The sequence below is a fragment of the Cadophora gregata genome, assembly GCF_030347475.1.
Source record: "Cadophora gregata isolate MNR1 chromosome Unknown scaffold_13, whole genome shotgun sequence".
Lineage (NCBI taxonomy): Eukaryota > Fungi > Ascomycota > Leotiomycetes > Helotiales > Ploettnerulaceae > Cadophora > Cadophora gregata.
In genome coordinates, this window is record NW_026695936.1 from 11585 (window position 1) to 34749 (window position 23165).

Below are 23165 nucleotides of genomic sequence, written 5' to 3' on the forward strand. Positions count from 1 at the left end.
TATAAGTAAGGTTAGTCTTTTCTAATATAATAGTATAACGAAGGTTTATTAGTAGCTATAATATAAAGTAGAAAAGATAACGAGAGGAAGAGGTTCCTAAGGAGCCTTAAGAATAAGTAGGGAGGATATAGCTACTAGTAAACTAAGCTAGTCCTAGGTTCGTTATATAACTCTAGCCTCGTAGCCTTACGACGTTAGCCTTACTCACGTGACTCGCCTATCGTGATTAGTCTATTACATTTACCTGATTTCTAAGTAAATTCCTTTAAGTAAAATATTTTTATAAAAAATTAGTTTATAAAGGGATTTAAGGCTAATAACTTATAAACTAGGTCTATTACGTCTAATAAGCTTATAACAGCTAAAATCTACTAAAAGTATTAAAGGATACTAAAACGCGCCCTGATTCCACCTGATTTTTACTAGGTAAATCTCTCCAAGTAAAATCATATATATAAAAAATTAGTTTATAAAGGGATTTAAGGCTAGTAACTTGTAAAGTAAGTCTATGAGTCTTAATAAGCTTATAATAGCTGAAATCTACTAAAAGTATTAGAGGATCCTAAAATACGCTCTAATTCCACCTAGTTACTAAGTAAATAAGATACTTAAAAAAAGTAAACTATTAATAAAGGGATTTAGAGCTAGTAACTTACAGTCTAAGTCTATTAAGTCTTATAAGCGTACTATAACAAAAAAAACTTAATTTTATAAGAGGATACTAAAACGCGCCCTAATTCCACTTAGTACTTAGAAAAATCACCCTAAGGTAGAAAAACTCTTCACGATTAACTTATCTTAAGTAAACCGCCCCCGATTTTAGTGATCTTTATAGCGTTTAATTTGTCAGATAATTCTCTATAATATAGTATTATTAAAAGTACGCTAGCGTTATGTTTTAAATTTTATTTTTTTTCGTAAGGGCTAAGCCTCGGCACGCCCTGATTCCACCCCCTTGCTCGTATTTCCCGCGTTAACTTCCCCCGTGTGTATCATAGCGCGCCTCTTATAGAAACTTATAAGAATTAGCGCGTTTAAGATCCCGAAGCGCGGGGATACGATTAGTTAAAAAATTATAAAAATCAGTCTAGTAACACGCTAGCAATCGCCCGGGCGCGTGCTGATTCCGCCGCGCGGGCGCCGCGCCCTGATTCCACTGCGTGCCCCTTTGGGCTACCTGATCAGTTTTCCCTTACTTAAATCATCTGATTTGCTCGTTTCAAGTAATAAATTCGTCGGTTGGACAGAGTATACATTTTCTAGAAGGCTTCAATGATACTACTATAAGCTCAGTTGCTTCCATATCAAGACGACTCTACTCATCATCCTCCGCATCAATCTCCGCCTCCTCCTCCGGACTCAAGTCCTCATTATCACCAGCGTGAGCAGCATCACTCTCTGCCTGAAGTTGGGCTGCCTCAGCTTGAAGATCTCTCTTCTCACCATCTTCAGCATCAATTTCAGCCTCTTCCTCAGGGCTCAGGTCCTCTGCGTCTCCAGCATGAGCGGCGTCGCTTTGAGCTTGGAGTTCTGCCACCTCTGATTGCAAGTCCCGCTTTTCTGCATCTTCTGCGTCGATTTCTGCCTCTTTCTCGGGTGTCAAATCCTCAGCGTCTCCTGCATAGGCTGCATCACTTTGAGCCTGGAGCTCCGCGGCATCCGATTGAAGGTCTCGCTTTGCAGCATCCTCCTCCGCGACCTCTTCGTCTATTTCCTCTTCGTCCTCCGCTGTCAAGTCTCTCTTTTCAGCATCCTCCGCATCGATTTCGGCTTCCTCCTCTGGTGTGAGATCTTCGGCATCGCCAGCATGAACAGCATCGGATTGGGCTTGCAGAGCTGCAGCATCGGCTTGAAGATCACGCATAACGTTGCCGGCTACGATAGATGCAAGGTTCGTTCGGCCGGAGAGCATCTGAAGACCCCTTCCAACCGTACCCATAGCTGCCTTGACATCTTCTGTCATCTGAATGGGCGCGGCATGGAGGGTGGTAGTGAATGCGACCAGCGCAATAGAAATGACGGATTGAGTACGCATGATGGATGATAGACGACACTAATGATTATGTGAGTGTAGTGTTCTGCTTTGGAAAGTTTGAAGAAGCTGTAGAACTGGCAGAATGTGGTATTATATTCATCTGGGTGCTGCTGCCACGTTGAGGTGTGGTTCCTTATCAAACCTCGGATGTTCAAGAAAGTTTCCTTATTGCATCGAAAACGCTTTAGCTTATCTGGAACATTGATGACTTCCAATGAAGAATGAAGTTTACACACGGATACACTCGATCCGCGCAGTGGCTCCATGCGAGAAACAGACGTTCTGATCAGACGAAATCATTTCCTCGTCATCCGCCGTCATATAAGCTTGTCTGGAATAGATGGGCTCCGGTTGAAAAACTTTCTCAATCACACACCCGGAAGATGCGTAATACGGTGCGATCTCTTGAATCAAGTGGGTTCACACTCCAACGACGGATGTTCCATGATGATTGTTTCTTGCTAAGGTGCAGTTCGGGTGACCAAGGTTTCCAAGGCTCGGGAGATGCTCCATACCCGCAATATCCGTGCGCTACCTTTTTGGGGAGATTCGCCTAGCGATTGGCCAAGCGAGAAACAACATCTGTTTCGTTTATGAATCGACCGTTCCAGCTCTCAGTTCAGCTTCTTGTGACGATCGTTGCAGGTAGGTGGAACCTCGACGGAAGCTGATGCAAGCGTGGAGAGACTTGCTGAGTCTACCGACCATCGATTTGTGTCTATCATACCTGGCAAGTCTGGGTACTTTCGATGAGGGCTGAATACAGATGCTGGAGTCGGAAGATGCTTGCCGTGAAGAGCTTGCGTCACCTTGCCACGATGCCTCCAGAGTCCCCCAGATAATGGACCTTACTACAATAACCAAGACAGAGTATTTGATCCTTCGAGGTTAAGGGCTTGTACAGCAAGAAAACCAGAGCTCAGCTAATTGGTCGGCAGCTTTGTCGTGATTACCTCAGCATTCTCAGCAACAAAATCAGCTAACGGGCGTGCATAGCTAGGCAACAACATCGCTGAGAAGTGAAAGATTATGACTTCATCGAACACGAAAAGGTATGCCGAGCTGCTGGCTCAAGCAAGAAGGTTATAATGGGTCAATCGTCAGCATTGCTTGGCCGGATTCTGCTGTATAAAGGAAATCCGGCGCCATATCTTGGAGAATCCCCATACTAATACAACACATTGATAAATTGAAAGCGCAACAAGACTCGCTTGCATGCTCTGGCGAACAATATCCAAATGTCGTTAAAAGACTCCCCTGCTGCGCCCGGTAGCTTGAGACCGGCTCCAGTATCCTCCTATCCGGAAACCCGCGTCTATCATTTGGATAACCTCCGAACCTTCCTTACGAGCTTGGTAATTCTACACCATGTTTCCATCCCATATGGCGGTATCGGCTCGTGGCCTTATCATTCCCAATTCCACGCACCTGGCTCGTCTCCAAGTCTCGTGGTCTTCAATGCCGTAAATCAGAGCTTCTTCATGGGAACTTTCTTCTACATGTCTGGTATGATGTCGTCGATGTCTCTTCCCCGGCGAAGAACGGTAGCTTTCCTGCAGACGAAATGGATGAAGCTTGGCATTCCGGTTCTTGTTTATACTCTTTTGGGTCCGCCACTTTGCACGTCGCTGCAGAGACTATTGGACGGAGAAGCTCTCACATCGAGGATTTTGAGGGATCACCTTCAGGAATTACGAGGAGTGAAGGGCCCCGTGTGGTATCCGGCTGTGTTACTAGTTTTCGATACCCTATACACAATCATACCAAGAATTCCAAGGCTTCCGTTTGGTGTGACCATGGTAGTGAATTTGGCCTCTGCATTTCTAGTACGGCTTTAGTATCCCACTGGAACGGCAGTGGCTCCATTGAATTTGCAACTCGGATATCTACCGCAATATATCATCTTATATATCGTGGGCACGCGGTCACCGAATACAACTCTAGACACGCTTTCAATCATCACTCCTGTGCAGAAGAGACTTCTGCTCTGTTTGTCTGTAGCCTCGGGATTGTCAATCATGACCCTGCTTCCTCGGCATTCTCTGAATTCAATGAACGGTGGTTGGAATTGGCTTGCATTCTCATATGCTGTATGGAATGAAACAACGGGATTGTGGATTGGAAGCACATTGATGGATATATTCAAAGGAAATTCATGGGGGACAAAGAAGTGGGGAAATTTTGGGAGATATTCATACGGTGCATTCTTGGTTCATCAACCCGTATGCGTTGCTGTTCAGTGTATCACGGATAAGTGGCCAACGAGTGGGATAGTTAAGTCCATTGTAATTGGAGTACCGACAATTGCAACAAGCTGGGTCGCGGGATGGGCTTTGTCATTGTTGCCAGGGGTCAACAAGATTATCGTGTGAAATTAGCAGGTACATCTAGCACCTGTATGTCTTGGGAAGTGGTATCATTTAGACTTCAATACAACTTTCGACAATTATCTAATCAACCCTTGGCCTCAATCCAACATTATAAAACCCCTGGACAAACCATGGAACTGTATGAACACGCTGCTCGTGTGATTGCCCAGGAATCAAGCTCATCTCATATTTCTGCAGAATTGTCGAAAGGACGATTCGCATCTCCTTCAGCGCGAATTGCTGTCCAGGACAATTCCTCGATCCAGCTGAGAAAGGTACGAACGCCTTTCGATCAGCTTCGACTCCTTTGTACTTTCCAAGCCATCTTTCGGGTACATACGATTCAGGATCTGGCCAGATGCGAGGATCTTTCATGAGGGGGCCAATGGCTGGAGATACGGTGGTCTGAGCAATCAGCACTGGTCGGAACAGGAGCCTTTTTACACTTACTTCCGGAGGAATCTCGTAATTTGCCAGTACTGTAGTCTCTTTTGTGTATCGCGCAAGACCTGGACAGTCAGTTTCCGTCAGTAAGAAAGGCAGGGATGCCACGTACCAACAGCCACTATCGGAAGGACTCTCATGCTCTCATGAATGCACGCGTTCAAATAAGGCAGGTCTTGGGTTTTGGCAAAGGTTATCAAATCATCTATGGACGGAAAAGCAGTGTCAATCTCCGAAATCAGCTTCTCCAATTTGTCAGGGTTGTTGAGAAGGAGTAGGCAGGTATGCGTGAGGGTAACAGCCGACGTATCGCTTCCAGCAATCATGAACAGTGCCATCTCTTCTCGGATGTGTCGATGAGTGAACGCCACCGGGTCAGCTTCATGGCTTTCGATAAAAATTTGAACGAGATCTCTCTTGACAGGTCCTTTTTCCGCTCGACGTTTCGAAATAATGTCGTCGATCATGTTGTTGAACTCGTCGGACTGAGATGGAGGTACGAATGGCAGATACTTGAAAAAGGGGAACTGAGAATCGATTGCAGCGCGTTTCAAGCGGTCATGGAACATATTTTTCAGCTTCTTGTCGTTTGAGGGGACAAGATTGAATGAACCTCCAAATGACGTGGCAGACATTATGTCCTGATAGTTCTGTTAGCTAAGTAGATGTCCTTGTACAAATCTACAACTTACAAAAGACAAATTCCCCATCATGTTCGACATGTCCACTACAGTGTATCCATTACCCTTTGCGCATTCGTTTTCTAGCCAGTCTTCAAACACCTTGACGCATTCTTTGACAATTGGTTCCAGGGCATTCAGATAGCTGATTGAGAATCCAGGCGACAGGAGTCGTCTCTGTAAAATAGCGGTAAGCCAAAATCACTGTGTTCCGATATTGAAAAGCCTACTTTCTGCCTGTAAGCAACCTTGTTCGTCTCAGTAATAAGGCTCGTAATGTGAGAATCTGGGCGAATCGCTTCATAGATCGGGGACTTGATCAAATCGTCCTCGACCAGGATTCTCTGCATCGCAGCTTTATCTCTGAACTGAATATCCTTTGGACCTATCCAAGTCTCGGTTTAGTCTCGAATAGATGTTACAAGCTTACGTACCGACGCGAACGACATCTCCATACTTGTCAAAGAGGCTATGTATAGAATTCATGCTGTTTCCAGTAATGTTCTCGATCATCCATGGTACAGACGTGACGCTCCATAGCTTCGGTCCAGGGATCTTTGACAGCGGGCCAGTGAAAGCTAATTTCAGAGCAAGGACTAGCCTTCGAAGTAAGTCTGCAGCTACAAACCACAACAGCAGCGAGACATATGTATTCATGTTGGAAAACTCTTTCGGTAGGCGCAGATTGGAATGATGGATGAATAAGAGGACAAAGAAGAAACTTTTTAAGCATGCAGAGTGTCCGAGACATTAGTTCTGGACTTGTGGTGCGGCTGAGGAAACTTAAGGTAGTGTAGGCGACCCGTGCTAGGAAGTAAGCAGTAGTCGGGTTGGCTTTGATTGGACATGTCGTATTAGTCTTATGATGGAACCTTGTAATCTTACTCTTGGAATCGGGTCTAAATGGTGGGTTAAAGCTAGTCAGATAAGATATAGCTTTCAAGGAACTTGAAACTTTGATGTGTGACCAAAGAAGTGATCAGTCTGAGTGATATGTGATATCCGCTTGCGGATGCTGCGGTGGCATCTCACGTGGACTTGGGGATTTTAGTGCTAGCGAAGTTCATTCCGCGTGCGTGCGAATCCCCAAATGCGGAAGTTATAGGGTACTCTAATTACTATCACAGTTCTACTTTACACAATAACCCCCCGTTTACAATACCTAAACACCTTTTCAACCCCAGTTGCAGATGAATTTATTCATTAAACATCAAGCTGAGTAGTATGTCTGATTCTGATGAACAGGTCTCCGCAAACTTCTTCCAAGACTAGAGTACGTTGGAGTGGGTGATGTCTGAGATCCGTATACAGACTGCGAGTTGTCGGTCCCGAATGTGTCGTTGCCTGCGTTGGAGGACGGGTGCGGGGACTGCGAGGGTGAGACGTGGTGCGGTGGCAGTGAGTAAAGACTTGCGTCCTGGACCTGGACCATGGTCATCTTTGGATCGGCTCGGCGGAGCTGATAATTGTTGTCAGACAGTTCTGCTGGCGGGGAATTTGCCGCCAACTGGTAATGTTGAGCCTGGATGTGTGGCCTAAGCAAGGGAAGTCAGCAATCGTCTCCGCAGGGATGTAACGAGAACATGATGCGACATGATAGCGGAATATGTTGAATCAATTGAGAAAGAAAATCTTTGGACTCATTACTTACTGTTCTTGGTCGAAGTATGGTGATTGAGGCGTGTGAGGGCCAAATTGTGTTTGCGAGTAGCTTGGAGCTGGATTATATGTCACTTGTGGTACGTCCACGGAGCCTCTCCTCGCTGCACTCAGAGTCTTTTGTTTCCTTTGTCTCCAAAAGAAGCAGCATCCAGCTAACAGTAAACCAATGAGAACAACAGCACTTCCAACGGCGATGCCAACAATAGCACCAGTTGAGAGTTTGGCTGACGAGGTGTCTGCTGGAGCCGATGTAGAACCCGGTACGGCTCTCGTGGGAGATCGAACTGCAACCGATGCCTTCTGCGCGAAGTACACTCCCAAATCACCGTTGTCAAACCCAGCTGCCGGTGCAGTAGCAGTGGCACCTCCCAAGGATCTACGGAAAATTAGCGAGATAGCTTTTCGTGATGCAGCGAGCATACTCACGAGCCACCAACAACGGATATAACTTCTGGAGGAACCACATATGAGGTAATATTGAGAGAATAATCATTCCACATCTTGCCACTGACTTTGCCGAGATCCAGGTTATGAGTTCCCCAAGTGACGGGGCTGTCACATTCATCATTCAAAGGAAAGCTTCCTCCAATGATGAGCATTTGGCCACCACCGACGACATTACAAGATAGGGAGTGGTGTGGTTTTCCACCGTCGGAGCTTTCCCACCATCGAATCCATTTAAAAGATGGCATGGTCAAGATATAGACATCGTCAAATCCGGTTTCATTGGCACCAAATCCCTTTCCTCCATATAAGTAACTAGATCTCATCAGTATTTTCCAGTACCTCAACTTCTTCAACGTACATATTGTAGGATGATTGGTCCGGAGCCCAAACTACACCGGCACAGAACTTCCGCCTGGACAGCGGCGTATCCCCTACAGCAGTCTGGGTGTACCACTTCGAGCTTCGGATATCGTAGATATGGATCAAGGACATTGGAGCCGGGATTGCTGTGTCGTTGTTCAAAGGTGCCGTGACCCCGCCGAAGTAAACAAGAAGTCCATCGTCGCTTGCCGGCACATACACCATAACACCCTCCGCCCTGGGGATTGAATCCACAGGTCCTGTGCTGTTTGTCCAAGCGTTACTGTTCATATCGTATTTGATCAACGAGTTGGTCGCCAAGGGACTTCCAGACCAAGAGGGCACCGAATTGTTGCTTAGCCATCCCCCAAGTATATATCCTTGTCCCAGTTCAGAAATTGCTACCCCGCCTCCATAAGAGACGCTTTGTATTCCATTGCTAGGTGCTCCTAATGAATGCCAATTGTCTTCCAGCACGTCGTACGATATGAGATTCGGGGCGTTTGGAGAGATATTCGAATATTCCCCTCCGTAAAGGTAGAATCGCTTGTTGACGTCGTCTTGCCATAATATCCCACCACTGACGCTGGGAATTGATTGGTTCTTGCTCAAATTCGCATACAACTGGGGCACTTCTATAGAAGGGGGACTGCTGTCGAGGTCCTGAAAAGAAAGCCATGAATCTAAATGTCGCAGTGTCAGCCTCTATCATTGTTTGTCTGTAACCACAAAATGATTAAAACTTACTTGTATAATTGTTCCTATTCTGAGAGATGGGATTCCAGTCGACAAGTCCCCCATCAATGTATAGCCACCTATCAATAACTGCCGTCTGATGCCCAAACCTTCGACAGAAATCCTTCACGGGATCTTTTTGTTGAAGCGAAAGATTCGCAAACAAGCACAGAAATCCCAGGAGTTTCAACATATTGCCCGTTGGACTTATTCCAACTCTAGCTTTTTTCCTCGTGAATTTCCGACGCTCAAAACGCGGTGAAGCCGCCAGATCAGCTGAGTCTAGCAAACATCTGCTGAAGCTGTCTTCAGGCGCACTGGACTTCAACCAAAACTCAAAATGGCATCGATACCGTAATACTTGGGGGTAGACAGACGTCGCGAATGAATGCCAAGCTTACTTCATAAGAGGAGAAAGAATGGAGAAACAATCAAGTCGGCGGAGGGGTGATATCACCATGTCTACTGGTAGCACCACCACCGGAATCTTGGGCTGACAAGCACATGGTTCCTTCGATCTGGGCAGGCAGAACCATCTCCCGAGTCGACAACATTCTAGGTTCTAGCTACCAGACCTGAGTACCGTGGCTATATTTGCGAAAAATCACTGGACGAGTACAAGGAGTCTCGCATGCAGTGGCACTACGGTTGGCGAATAGAAATGCTGAGCCGAGGCGCAGCTGAAGGATGGTTACATGGCAGAAGCCGTGGATGGCTTTCAGCTGAGGAACGAGAAGTTGTAAGGACTTTGAAAATCGGAGGAATTGCCTATGGTTTCTCGGTACTTGGTACAAGAGTGGAATCGCACCATTGGATCATGGGAGCGAGAAAGCTTGTTTGGGCGGGGTTAGGTATCCACTACGGGAAGCCAAATGAATTACTTATGCGGAACGTCTACCTTAATATTTCTGAATAATCTTTTTATTTATTCTGTCTTAATCTTTACTTTATTTAGGTACTATATATTTATTAAAAAGCACTATTATCTAATAGATTTCCTACTATAATTACTATAATTAATTAGATATATAATTAATAATAAAATAATATAAGTAAGTAAGTTAGGCGGCTTAAGAGCCTGAAGTAAAGTAGCTTAGCTAGTTCTAGCCCTTATAAAATTCATGTTATTAACTCCCCTTTTTTACTATAAACTTACCTTTAATCTTAATTTTAAATATAGTAAAAAATTAATTATATTTTAGATATTACTTTTACTGCTTAGACATGTTATTATAAGACTTAAAGGTAGAGAAATAAATAGGTCAAAATACAATATAGGACGTTCCGCATAAGTGATTCATTTGGCTTCTCGTAATCCACTAATCCTATTGCAGAGGCACAGCGTTGCAGACTGGCTGTCAACGCCTCGACCCTTCGTCCCCTCTTCTACGAAGTCCGAGGATGCTTCCGGAGTGGTTCAAGTGGGAACGAAGATCGGGAAAAAAGGGCCAGGATCTCGCCTTCGAAGTCTATATGCAAGGCAATTTTAGAGGTCGAAAATTTACTTTTTAAAAGGAAACGCTTTCTACAAGATCAATTTCTGGTGTATTCTACATAGATTGCCGTAATTGCCACACACTGAATGCATTTATTTCAGAGTACAATTACAAAGATATCTAATTATTCCCCTAAAGGTGCAACATCACATAGTGTAGGCTGTATAGCCGAGCCAAGCTCACCTGTACGTCTGAACTAGAGACACGTCTAGAAGCCTAGCAATCATACAGTATATGAAAGCTGTCGCTGATTATTTCTCTTCTTAGGAAACTTATCTATTTCCTTACGCGCTGCGGAATACGAGCAGGCAGATGTTTTCGCTCTCGCTCTGTTAGGTTTGATGTGGCTGGGATTTTGTAGTGGCTGATGATGAGATGATGATGATGAGTAAGATATACCTGGGATGCTTTGATATGATGCTGTGATGATTACGTAGGGAGTGAGAGGAGTGGGGACTCAGGTACGAAGTAAGATACCCAATTTCAGCAGCACGATCATTTTCCGGTTGGATATATTGTTGATAGTGACGGGTTTTCTTTCGGCAGAAAGGCTGCTCTTGCACACTCTCACTTCTACCATTTGAACTCTTTCACTAGCGAATATCGTTCAGCGTGATTCAGAGAACATGTTTACGAGTACCTATTTATTCAACATAACATACAAGTCGATAATCCTTCCAGTCTCGCTGGTCCATCCTGTCCGTCCATCCATGCAGAGAAACATATTACTAAACCCGATTTCAAGTCCTATGATGCAAAGGAATACAGAGGCAATTATCAAATGCCGAACGCCGTGAAAGAAAGGAAACCATAAAAAGCGTGAGCATCCAACCGTGTATCCATCATCAATAATTCTGACAAAATCTAACCACTGCACATCATACACTCCTCTTTGTTGTCAATGCTGCCTGGAATAGATGTCAGTGGGGTTCAGATCGGCCAGGAGCGGATAACTTACATTGTAAAGCAGCCTCGGCATAGATATCGTGCTCTCTATCATCACTCTCGCCCTTGACATCCTCTTCTTGGATCTTGGCTGGATTGGCAGGCTCAGGAAGTTGCTCTTCCTTTGGTGGTGCAACCGCCGGCTCAGTGGCAAGAGCCTTTGGAGAATCACCCTCTGGAACATCAGCCTTGAAAGCTGGGGTCTTGATCACAGCTGCAGGAGAAAACTTCTTGTTCTCAGACGCCGGCGGTGGAGTTGCCGTCGGCGTCGGAACCCCGTTTGGGGCACTGCTTGGGGAGGTCTTTCGGTACATTGGCTGAGGGCCAGGAGATTGTGTGATGAATCCAGTTGAAGGTCGCTTCTTGGTGACGCGCTCGCGTGCAACGTTGGTGTCGGCGACGAGAAGAGCCTCTTGATCGACAGTGAACTGAATAGGAGCTGAAGCTGCCATTGTACGGAGATAGTACATGCCAGTCTTCAAGCCCAACTTCCAGCCAGCGAAGTGCATACTGGTGATCTTGCCCATGGTTGGATCCTTCATGTGAATGTTCATGGATTGAGACTGATCGATGTATGCACCACGGTCAGCTGCCATTTGAACGATGGTACGCTGAGAGATCTCCCAGACAGTCTTGTAGAGAGCTTTGATGTCGGCAGGGATGTTGGGGATATTCTGAATGGAACCACCATCAGCAATGATGCGGTTCTTCATGTTGTCAGACCAGAGTCCCATATCGACAAGATCCTTCAACAACCAAGGGTTGACAACTTGGAATTCACCAGCCAACACACGACGAGAGTAGATATTGGAAGTGTATGGCTCGAAGCACTCGTTGAAGCCCAGGATTTGACTCGTGCTGGCAGTTGGCATAGGAGCCACGAGCAGACTGTTGCGAAGGCCGTGTTGCTTGATCTGTTGCTTCAAAGAATCCCAGTCCCAGAGATCAGTTGGTGTAACCTTCCACATATCATATTGGAGCTCTCCTTGGGATGCTGGAGATCCTTCGTATGTCTCGTAGGTGCCATGGAGCTTGGCAAGCTCGACAGAAGAAGTGAGAGCAGCGTGGTAGATGGTCTCGAAGATCTGGATGTTAAGGTGCTTGGCCTCAGGTGACTCGAATGGGAGACGGAGAGCAAGGAAGACATCGGCAAGACCTTGAACACCAACGGCAATGGGTCTGTGACGGAAGTTGCTCCTGCGAGCCTCGGGAACGGGGTAGTAGTTGATGTCGATGATCTTGTTCAAGTTCTTGACAACAACCTGGCAGACCTCGTGGAGCTTGTGGAAGTCATAGCTACCATCGGTCTGGTTGACATAAGTTGGGAGAGCAAGAGAAGCCAAATTGCAGACAGCGACTTCATCAGGTGCACAGTACTCGATGATCTCTGTGCAAAGGTTGGAGCTGCGAATGGTTCCAAGGTTCTTCTGGTTGCTCTTTCGGTTGCAGGCATCCTTGTAGAGCATGAAGGGGTTTCCAGTCTCGGTCTGGGCCTCAAGAATAGAGTACCACAGCTTCTGGGCCTTGATAGTCTTGCGACCCTTGCCTTCTGCCTCGTACTTCTCGTACAGAGCCTCAAACTCGTCACCGTAGACATCGGCGAGACCGGGGCACTCGTTGGGGCACATCAATGTCCACATGCCGTTCTTCTCAACACGCTTCATGAAGAGATCGGGGATCCACAGGGCGTAGAAAAGATCGCGAGCGCGAACCTCCTCCTTGCCGTGGTTCTTTCGGAGATCAAGGAACTCGAAAACATCTGCGTGCCATGGCTCGAGGTAGATGGCGAAAGCACCAGGACGCTTGTTTCCACCTTGGTCGACATATCTTGCAGTATTGTTGAAAACACGGAGCATAGGAACAATGCCGTTGGAGTTTCCGTTGGTACCAGCAATGTATGCACCAGTAGCACGGATTCTGTGTACATTGAGACCGATACCTCCAGCATTCTTGGAGATCATGGCACAAGTCTTGAGAGTGTCGTAGATGCCGTCAATGCTGTCTTCCTTCATGTCGATCAAAAAGCATGAAGAGAGTTGTGCTTGTGGGGTACCAGCGGCAAAGAGCGTTGGAGAAGCGTGTGTGAAGTATTTGCTGGACATCAGGTTGTATGTCTCAATAGCACTCTCAATGTCGTCGCCGTGAATACCAACTGCCACTCGCATAATCATGTGTTGTGGGCGTTCGGCAATCTTGCCATCGAGGCGGAGGAGGTATGATCTCTCAAGGGTCTTGAAACCGAAGTATTGATAGTTGAAATCCCGATCGTAGACAATGGCAGAGTTAAGCTCGGCCTCGTGCTTCATCACACATTCGTATGTGGCTTGGCTGATCATGGGGGATGCTCTCTTGTTTCGTGGGTTGACGTAGTGGTATAGGTCTGAAATGACAGTCGAGAACTGCTTTTTTGTCTGCTTGTGGAGGTTGGATACTGCAATACGTGCAGCAAGGATGGCATAGTCGGGGTGGGTGACGGTCATATATGCTGCAGTCTCTGCGGCCTGTGGGGGAGAAAAGTTAGCAGAGTCCCCAGACGCGATTCAACGCGTTGCAGGCGTGAAAGCGTACCAGGTTGTCGAGTTCGACTGTGGTTACGCCTTGGTAGACACCAGAGATGACTTTTTGGGTGATTGCTGCGGCATCAACATGTTCGGCGTCGAGTCCATAACACAGTCGAGAAACACGGGCTGTGATCTTATCGAACTGAACACGCTCCTTGCGTCCATCTACAGAACAATGAGCAAGAAGGTTCAAGACAGGGGGAAACGGGATATCAAATGGGAGAGGCAATACATACCACGCTTGAACACGAACATGATGGCGACGTGTAGCGGTGGTGGGGGGTGGGTTGGAAGAAAGGAGTGGCAATAGTGTGCTGCGTTCGAGGATCGTATTCAAGTGACAATGGGATACAATGCTGCTCGAAACAATCAATCGAGCTGGGGTGGAGGCGGGAGGAAGATAGGGAGGGGAGAAGAGGTGGTGGTGGTGATGTTGATGTTGATGGGAGAAAAGAAGACGAGGTGCAGGAATGTTTTCTGAAGTACTTTAGCAACGCGACTTAGGGCGCGTCCCCCTGCCACTTTTTGTAAGCGGGCAGTCCTAGCGCGACAACAACGCGAAACCACTTAAGGATTTTCTGCCGATGCCTTGTCTCAGACGGGGACGATTATGATATCGGTGTGATACTTGCTTATCTAGCATGAGTCAATAGTGGAGCTATTTCATCAAAATCGTTATTTACATCCAGGCAGCATCGCCGATTTGAGGATTACCCCTCGATATCACGTGAGACCAAGAGCATCTAGGCAGGTTAAGGGCATTTATACTCGAAAATCTCGAGTAGCGAGACATATTTGAATGCGTTTCTGGATTCTAGATGATTGGTCCCGAGATTAAGAATGCTTGGAAGTAAGAAGCACGAACCCCGCCCAGAATGAGGGCATGTGATGTGTGTATGTGCAAATACAAACATATGTCAATACAATGGCAATCCTCTTACAAGACTCATTCCAGTCCTTCTACTTCTACAATCCTATCCGGCTCGATGCCAAGGTAGTTATCCTCCTCCGTAGACAAAGATCCCTTTCCCACTCCTTTAGAGCATTATTAGTTACTATTAAAACTCACCGAGAACGAATATAATCACCAGTATCATACGACCCAGCCCCAAACAACTCATTCATAGACTTGGCCAGCTGAGCCTGAACTTTATGTCGACTCTTCCCAACGTATGACTTCTTGAACGGTGCAGCAAGAACAGAATCCCAGTCTGCGATCTCGTGGACTTTCTTGTCCTTGGCACTCGACGTTACCATGAAGTTTTCGCCATCCTTGATGGACAATGATTGGATGGTTGCATTTCTTGCTGTGAAGGAAAGTTCCAACTGAAGACTCTAGTTAGTGATTGCTCGGAACTTGCTTGGATACCAGATGCTTACACCGTGAGGAAATCGCCAAATGTCTTTCTCTCCCAAATTTTCTCCATCGAAGCCAGATGTTGAGAACTCGAATTGTGGGGTCTGGCCATAGATCCAATCCTCGGACTGCACTTGATTAGCTTCATGCTTCCGCTTGAAGCTTCCACTTACCATCAACTCTTCGAATCCACCCTTGATTTCAGGAACATCCGCCTCTGCTCGACCAACCGTCATGGCTTTGCTATGGCTATACATCTTCCAAAACTCATGCCTGACAGCCCCTTCAAACTTTGCATTCTCCATACCAACATTCATTATCCTCGAGCTCACGCTTTCAACCCCTTTGGCCTTGATGAAAGGTTTGCCCGGGGCTCGCAGATATTTCGATATTGAACCAATATTCGGACTCGACAGTAGACACGTCCCATGGTGAACAGACCTCAATCTCGTAAGTTTATATGCCGACCCAGAAATTTTAAAAGGCAATTCCCCTTCTCCCGGAACCGTCTTGTCCACAACAATATCATGTCGTTCATTGACCCTGACTTTGTCAACGCCCAAGTTCCGCAATGCTCTAGCTACCATTTCTGCATGCTTGTCTCGGTCGAAATCTGCCGTTGGCATAATGACGCTGTAATTGACGTTTCCTTCATCGTGGAAGACGGTTCCTCCACCGGATCTTCGGCGTACAAGCTGTACTCGATGGTCTGCATTCTGTAGAATTCCTTGCTCGTTCCGTAAAAGACCCAAATTGACTTCTGTCCATGGATTCTGGTTCCTGCCAATGATCACGCTTGGTCGGTTTGTGTAGAGAAAGAGAATGGTAGCGTCCGCCGGCGACTTTTGAAGGAGGTAGTGTTCGATGGAAAGGTTGAGGTATGGGTTGGGACTTCGAGACGTGTAGACCTGGTACTTGTTGGAAGGATCTGCGACTGCGCTTACAAAATCTGAGAATCGTCGTACATCTTGTCGCGGTTTTTGTAGGTGTAGTCGAGCTTGTCGCAAGCAGTTGAGCCCTCTAGATGGAGCCATTGGGGGAAACAAAAAGTTTGTTGATCAAGCACCTTCAAGCTCCAACAATCGAGTCGCTAGAGCTGCTGGAACTTCGCTGCAGGCACACCCAATGCCCCTGCAAGTCGTCCGAGCTCGGCAACCCCTCGACGAGTCATCAGGTTCAAAAAATAACACCACATTGGAATTTCTAGACGGCATCCTCAACTCACATCAACAACTCCACAATCAGCCAAGATGTCTACCTTTGGTCAATATTTTAAGGTCACCACGTACGTATCAACTCAATTGACCTGCTTCAAATACCCATAGTCTAACATTCCCACAGCTATGGCGAATCGCACTGCCGCTCTGTGGGATGTATCGTCGACGGTGTCCCTCCCGGAATGCAGCTCACAGAGGAGGACATCCAGCCGCAGATGACGAGACGGAGACCAGGCCAGAGTGCCCTCACTACCCCGCGTAACGAGATGGACACTGTCGAGATTCAGTCCGGCACAGAGTTCGGTGTCACGCTGGGAACTCCAATCGCAATGATCGTGCGCAACAAAGACCAGAGACCCAAGGACTACGGAAACTCCACTATGGACCTATATCCTCGCCCGAGTCACGCAGACTGGACATACCTTGAGAAATACGGTGTCAAAGCAAGCAGTGGAGGAGGACGAAGTTCTGCGCGCGAGACAATTGGACGAGTGGCTGCCAGCGCGATTGCAGAGAAATACTTGAAGCTGGCACACGGAATTGAGATTGTGGCATTTGTTACATCTGTCGGAGGCAAGCATATGTTCCCTGCTACAGTAGAACATCCCACACCCGCTTCGAACCCAGCCTTCCTCTCCCTGATCGAAACTATCACTCGCGAGAAAGTCGACGAGTTCGTTCCAGTCCGGTGTCCAGATGCCACCGCGGCAAAGGTGATGGGTGATCACATTGCAGAGTTCAGAGATAGAGAAGACAGTATCGGTGGAACAGTTACATGTGTGATCAGGAACGTACCGAGCGGTTTGGGAGAGCCTGTGTTCGACAAGATGGAGGCCATGCTCGCTCACGCCATGTTAAGCATACCCGCCTCAAAAGGATTCGAGATTGGATCTGGATTCGGCGGTTGCGAAATCCCTGGCTCCAAGCACAATGATGCGTTCATACTTGCACCAGTTGTACCACCCATGGAGACTGGCGCATCGAAGAACGGCGTCCCCAGACCAAAACTCACGACAAAAACCAACAACTCCGGAGGTATTCAAGGAGGAATCACAAATGGGGCACCAATATACTTCAGAGTTGCTTTCAAGCCACCTGCGACAATTGGCAAAGCTCAAGCAACGGCTACGTACGACGGGGAGGAGGGAGGTGTTTTGGAAGCTAAGGGACGACATGATCCATGTGTCGTACCTCGCGCTGTGCCAATCGTTGAGGCTATGGCTGCGTTAGTTATTGTGGATGCATTGATGTCACAGCAGTCAAGGCAAGTGACACGAAGCCTTCTTCCGCCATTGAAGCAGGCGAATCCTACACCGACTAGAGGAGAAGAATCAGCTTCGAAGGGCGTGAATGGTTTAAAATTGGAGTAGATACAATGGCTTATGGAGATTTATGCATGGAATTTTGCGGCAGATTTTTGCATTTCCCGTGGCGTTTATCTATGATTTCCCGACTTAACACCTCCTCCTCTTGACCCCAGTGCCTGTTGCTGTCCAAAAAGAGGCAAATTTGTGTAATAAATAGTTCTTGACCGACACAGAGGCACACTCTCTATTGTTTCCAACAGAGCAGGTCAAACACCTAGAGTGCTTACCTGACCAAGACACAAAACTCGTCCATAATAAGGAAGAAAGTCCAGCTTTTGTAAATGCAGAAACTACCCACCTGATCCCGTATATGGTCTCTGAGGTGACTGCATTTCTCTTGAATTATTAACTCTAAACCTTCGTTGTCTATCTCGCACGTCCTCCAAAGCACTTTCAACTAGCAAACATCTCCATTTAAACCTTCCAAAAGAAGCACCATCCACTAACCAGTGTATATCCCCTTGTTTTCCCCAAGACAAACTTTCATAAATACTTTTTCCAACCAGAAAACCCTAAATGAAGATCTTTCAATTTCGCTCCGAGGACTTTACCAAGCCTCGCGAGAAGACGTACTTGAGGAAAAAACAGCTAGACTTAGTCCTTTGTGGTATAGTTCGATACAGTACAATAGGTGGTTCAAAGGGCAGGGCTCGATTTGAAGTTCCGCAGCAATATGTGCAGGGTGTGGAACTCTATCTTGAATTGTATTACCTTCACTTGGTGTTCATATACGCAACTGTCTCTGCCCTAATATTGATATCAGTGAACATGGAAGCCATTTCCAGATATTTCTGAATACCATATGTAGAGTGGCCCTATGTCGTCGCAATTGCCTGCTGACTAGAAACAACAACTGGGATTTCTTCTACTTGGAGTCATCTTCTAGCAAGTTAAGAGAGATGGCTTCTTGAAAGATAGATTGAAGATACATTTCTTAATGCATTCCGATCCCATCTAAAGTCATCGGAAAGGAGGAAGTCTAGGTTCACACGTGCAAGCCGGCTGCTGTTGGGTCACTCGGTGTTGTTTATTTTCTCAAACTAATTAAGCGAATCGTAGGAATACACAGATGTTGACATCACTTGGCACACACTGCATTTAAAAACGCTTCAACTACTCGAAATATTAATCATCCATCAGGCATCCAGAAGATGTCTGTGAGGTGGAATCAATGTATCTAAATTGATGTAACATACATTCAAAGCCACAAAACGGTTATATAACGTTACACGATTTGACGCATCATCGAAATCGTCTCGAAAGGGACTTCCCACGATCACTCCCGTCTTAAACAAGAAATTACACCCATGATAAAGCCATACCAGGTGATTTCTGCAGAAAATAGTAGAGACTCCATGATGTATGATCAAGCAGAGGTGGAGACTTCACACGAAGGCGCAGTAACATTGAGAGATTTTGAAAAAGGAGGTGAAAGATCCGCGGATTGATTTTGCTTCAACTTTGGCTCGTTTCCATCGTGCCTTTTCCTGTACAATGGGGATAAAGTCCACAATCTATCGGTAATTATACTGATGTAGTTTGGGGGCTCCAGAGCGTACATTGCCGCCTTTCCTGACCTCAGGTCTGAGGAACGTTCAGATAGGCAGTCGTACACCCTCTCCAGCTACCGACACAGGAGTACGCTATATGATTGAGCCCGCATAAGGGTTCTCAGTTTCAAATTCCGGCAAAGACTAAGGTCCGCCTCAAAAGAGGCGGACCGGAGATATTATAACCAGAACCGCAGTTCAACGCAAATCAGCATGTTCGACTAATGCGTCAAAATGTGTACAATCTTATGTTTTGGATGTCCATCACTTCAACGTACAATACAGGTAAAGTATAAAATCTCTCAAAAGATAGTCCTCTTTGGATTTCTTCAGATCATATAAAGGTACTTTAGACATGTCCGTCAGAATTTGTCAAAAGGTTTGTAAGAGAACGGAAGTCAATCAAGTACGCTGAAATGGGAAATGAGTAACCACTTCCCATTGCCTTATGCAACGACTCAGGTGTACTGCTTATATGATTCTCTCAGTAGATCGCAGCGTGAAGGATCGACGATAGTGCGAAGGATTTTCTAAAGTCATAGCCAGCCCGTCCCATTCAGACAAGGAGGTGAATATATCGATCGTGGACGGATCTATCAACGCCTGTAAAACCCTAGCAGAATCGCACCTGACAGCGAGTTGTGACTTTGGACTCTCGACAGCTGTTGGCCCGAGCTAGCTAGCTTGACCAGGCCAGATGAAGAGTCTGTGATACGTTTTTCTTGGATGGAAGTAGGGATAACCTGGTATGATTGAGGCTTTAACTTGTGACGGATAGGTGGGACATACGGCGTGATAGGTAACTAGGGTTGCAGTATTGATATGTAGAAGCATGTGGCTCTAATATCAGTGGGTTTGGGAGAGGAGCAATTGGTGGTGCAGGCAAATCACCGCTTTGAGAGAGTACGAGAAGTATGCGAGGAGCTCTTCGCTCGAGGAAGGGAAATGTCATAAGACAGCGCGGTTTACTTGATTGTCTTTAACAAGAATGAAGCTACAAAGATGAAATTTAGTATTTTGCTGATGCCATGGTTCGAGAGCTCAGAGCATCAGCATCGGCTTGGATGATAATTGATGGGCAGTCGCTTCTGTTGATCTGGTTCTCTGTCTCTGGGCGACGAAAAGTAAGATCTGGGGAGGATCTATATACAGATAGAAGTGCAGGCATATAGACAGGGTGGGTTTTGTATTAGTGGCTGAGAGATGTATGGCGACTTCAATTGTTGATTGTGATGCCGATAAAGTAGATTGAACAAATCTCAGAAGACGCGCGGGTATTAAAAAAATCGAGGTTGAAGAAAACGTAAGTGAATAGAAAATTCTGGACCGCCTGGGATTGAACACTCTATCTTACTAACGATAACCCGACATTTTGAAAGCTTCAATGTCGTCATAGTAAGACAGCGGAATGTCCCGCTTTAATGCAAGCCAATGCATCTGCACTGAAATGCAAATCATGTAATGGACCTACCTACCTAGGTAGATTGACAAGTAACGTACCAGCGCATCTGTTAAGACTGGACTCAACTAAATTACCTAGGGAGAAAATACGTACCTAAAGTTCAGTAGGACAATTTACGTTTTCCCAGCCTCTGAGGAACACCAGACCAGTGCGGTGTCATGTTTCGGGCACGTGCATCTCGACTCGTGCAACCACCTCAATCCAAGTCCAGCAGATACCTAGATTGCCAAGTCCATGTCACGGTTCTCGAGATCTCTGTCTCCTCATACCTATCTTCCTGCTCTTCGTGAACTGCATCATGTTCGCACTTCTCTCTCCGCCCAGTAGCTGAGCTTCTCTTTTCCCAGATTAAGGTATCTCACTACAGTAGGTAGAATTTTGCATGTACGCGTAATGTTTTACTCCATGACTCGACTCGCCCGAACACCTCCACATCACAGCTTGCTTCTGCTTCTCGAACACCGGATCGAAAGAAACAAGGAAAACATTTTGACAGGGCCGGGCCAAGTTGACTAGATTTACTATTATCACGATAGCTTCATTTCACCTCAAGCCTCTACTCCACTCCATCAGCTCAGCAAGTACTGATAGCCGACCAACTCGCCTCGCCTCGCCTCGCCTCGCCACCGCTGATGTGGCTCAAACCCATGTCCCGCTGAAGAGGCTGTTCTAGAACTCCCTACGGCAATCTGTGAAAAGGGAGATGGGGGGATGGGGAAAACGGGATCGCCGTTTCTCAGCCACAGATGTTTGTGAGAGTGAGTGAGTGATATTCTTTCCAGGTTGGTACAGTGATTGATCGATTATTGATTGGTTGGGGAGGCGATATGGTAAGATGAGGTGAGCACCTTAATTTGGCGAGGCGAGGATGGATAAATGGATCTGGGGTGGGGGTGGAGTGGAAAGCAGATCTTTGTGACTGGATCGTGAGGATAATTTGACGCCGGAATTGGGATGTTGAGATTTTAATTGGATGTCCTGCGGTATCTGGTACCTGGGGGAGTTATTCGCAATGCATTGCATAAATCTCCCTCCCTCGGATAAGACCTCAGCCAGGTCGATTCAATTCAAGCTCACCGTTCGTCCACCTCCACGGCACTACTACTCCTCAACTCAACAAGCCTGCTGTCTGGCCTGTCTCGTCTCGCATCACACAACGCCAGCACACACCTCCTCTCCTCACCTCACTTCCACAGGTTCCTCGCCTACCCCAATACAGCATAACCCCAAAGCTAAAATCCCAAGCTTCTCACTAGGTTACCGTACTCCAAACGCAAACCCAGCCGTTCATGGGAAAGCTCAGCCACCTCAGAGATACAGATTTGCTGGGTGAGTAGTCTGAGCGAATAGTAATCAACGAGGGGGAAGAGAGAAGTGAGTGTTTGGTTCGTTCCCTTTCTGGGGAAAGAAGATAGGGCAGGGATAGTCCTTGTTGGACAGGGGGGATTGTCACGCCCCGCCCCTGGATATAGTAAAGCTTGGGTGCGGTTGAGGTGCTGGGGAAAGAGACGAGAAGCACAGAGACGTCACGTCACAGCGTGAGTTAGTAGTGAGTTGTTGTGCGGCGGGGGATGGGGGAGGAGCAGGTGCGTTGGCGTGTGGACGTGAACCTGCTTTTGCGCTTGGTGGTCGGTCAGTCGGTCAGTCAGTCAGTCAGGCTTTGTGGATAAAAGTCAATCAATCAATCAATCAATCAGTCCCGCACTCGTACAGTGCAGAAGGTTGGTGTGTCACTGTTGCAGGTGTGCTGTGCGGGACTTCAGTTCAGTGTCACTACTGGAAAGGATATTATTCAGATGATATTGTAGGAAGGTATCTATTTGAGTTCTGGAAAATAAGATAAAATAGAAACGCATAGATTCACCTCATCTCTCGGGTAAAAATCCACCAAAAGGCATCTAGATCCCTCACCACTCAAAAGGTCGAATGGGGACAATTGATTAATTGCTGCTTGTTGTTAGTTATCGCTTGCGACTGGTTGGTGGGGAAATGAATGAGATCAAGGCCGGCCTGGAAAAAAGGTCCCTGAGCGTGGTATCGGCAGCTTTGTTTGCATCGATCGTGCTGCCCTGCCCGGCTGGATCTTCAGTGTGATGTCAGGGGGCTCCTCCATCGCCTGCAAGCCTGCCCCATGTCCCTGCTTGCTCGCTCGCTCGCTCGCTGCCTGCCCTGGCCATGGGTACGATGCTCAGCGCTGCAGGTGAGTGGCTGGGGATCGTGTTTCAGGTGGAGATTGATGGGATGGGCAATTGACAAAGCCTTGGTTGGTTGGGGGTGTTGGTTGGAAATCCTGTAATCTGGAGATTGGGGATCGGGGGAAAGGGACGGTGGCATGATGGGTAAAAATGCTGTGAGGGCGAATGAATTGGTTGATTGTTTGAGATGGGATTTATTACTCAGGACAGCGGGATTATAGGATTGAAATGAAATGAGATGAAATGGTAGACTACGCTTTCTTTTCTCGCCCGTTTTCGAACT

General features: G+C 46.7%; 7 protein-coding genes across 8 annotated transcripts; 2 read left to right on the plus strand and 5 right to left on the minus strand.

Annotated features, from left to right (window-relative positions):
• Positions 1 to 1315: 1315 nt before the first annotated feature.
• ONS95_003496 (uncharacterized protein) lies at positions 1316 to 2035 on the minus strand (the record flags this gene model as incomplete). The annotated part of the gene is made up of 1 exon (XM_058496808.1): positions 1316 to 2035. The coding sequence occupies one exon, from the start codon at positions 2033 to 2035 to the stop codon at positions 1316 to 1318; it is 720 nt and encodes a 239-aa protein (XP_058352750.1).
• Positions 2036 to 4485: 2450 nt separating this feature from the next.
• ONS95_003497 (uncharacterized protein) lies at positions 4486 to 6185 on the minus strand (the record flags this gene model as incomplete). The annotated part of the gene is made up of 6 exons (XM_058496809.1): positions 4486 to 4809; positions 4855 to 4913; positions 4961 to 5489; positions 5541 to 5705; positions 5759 to 5913; positions 5963 to 6185. 6 exons carry the CDS (start codon positions 6183 to 6185, stop codon positions 4486 to 4488), a joined length of 1455 nt encoding a protein of 484 aa, XP_058352751.1.
• Positions 6186 to 6548: 363 nt separating this feature from the next.
• On the minus strand, positions 6549 to 9142 carry ONS95_003498 (uncharacterized protein). 2 transcript variants are annotated; one of them, XM_058496811.1, is made up of 4 exons: positions 8745 to 9142; positions 7996 to 8680; positions 7617 to 7949; positions 6549 to 7566 (listed from the first exon to the last, which is right to left on the minus strand). In XM_058496811.1, the coding sequence occupies exons 1-4, from the start codon at positions 8923 to 8925 to the stop codon at positions 7176 to 7178; spliced, it is 1590 nt and encodes a 529-aa protein (XP_058352753.1). In that variant the 5' UTR covers positions 8926 to 9142; the 3' UTR covers positions 6549 to 7175. The 2 variants fall into 2 exon arrangements, with proteins under 2 accessions (XP_058352753.1, XP_058352752.1); XM_058496810.1 differs by having other exon boundaries at positions 6549 to 7063; positions 7180 to 7949.
• A 1950-nt stretch (positions 9143 to 11092) lies between these two features.
• Positions 11093 to 13989, minus strand: RNR1 (ribonucleotide-diphosphate reductase subunit rnr1; the record flags this gene model as incomplete). Its single annotated transcript, XM_058496812.1, has 4 exons — positions 11093 to 11136; positions 11187 to 13674; positions 13742 to 13899; positions 13971 to 13989. The coding sequence occupies 4 exons, from the start codon at positions 13987 to 13989 to the stop codon at positions 11093 to 11095; spliced, it is 2709 nt and encodes a 902-aa protein (XP_058352754.1).
• Positions 13990 to 14680: 691 nt separating this feature from the next.
• AIM22 (Biotin/lipoate A/B protein ligase) lies at positions 14681 to 16125 on the minus strand (the record flags this gene model as incomplete). Its single annotated transcript, XM_058496813.1, has 4 exons — positions 14681 to 14769; positions 14823 to 15060; positions 15115 to 15219; positions 15265 to 16125. 4 exons carry the CDS (start codon positions 16123 to 16125, stop codon positions 14681 to 14683), a joined length of 1293 nt encoding a protein of 430 aa, XP_058352755.1.
• An 89-nt stretch (positions 16126 to 16214) lies between these two features.
• Positions 16215 to 18322, plus strand: ARO2 (bifunctional chorismate synthase/riboflavin reductase [NAD(P)H] aro2). The gene has a single exon (XM_058496814.1). It carries the CDS (start codon positions 16491 to 16493, stop codon positions 17676 to 17678), a length of 1188 nt encoding a protein of 395 aa, XP_058352756.1. The 5' UTR covers positions 16215 to 16490; the 3' UTR covers positions 17679 to 18322.
• A 3338-nt stretch (positions 18323 to 21660) lies between these two features.
• ONS95_003502 (uncharacterized protein) lies at positions 21661 to 22020 on the plus strand (the record flags this gene model as incomplete). The annotated part of the gene is made up of 1 exon (XM_058496815.1): positions 21661 to 22020. One exon carries the CDS (start codon positions 21661 to 21663, stop codon positions 22018 to 22020), a length of 360 nt encoding a protein of 119 aa, XP_058352757.1.
• Positions 22021 to 23165: the final 1145 nt, after the last annotated feature.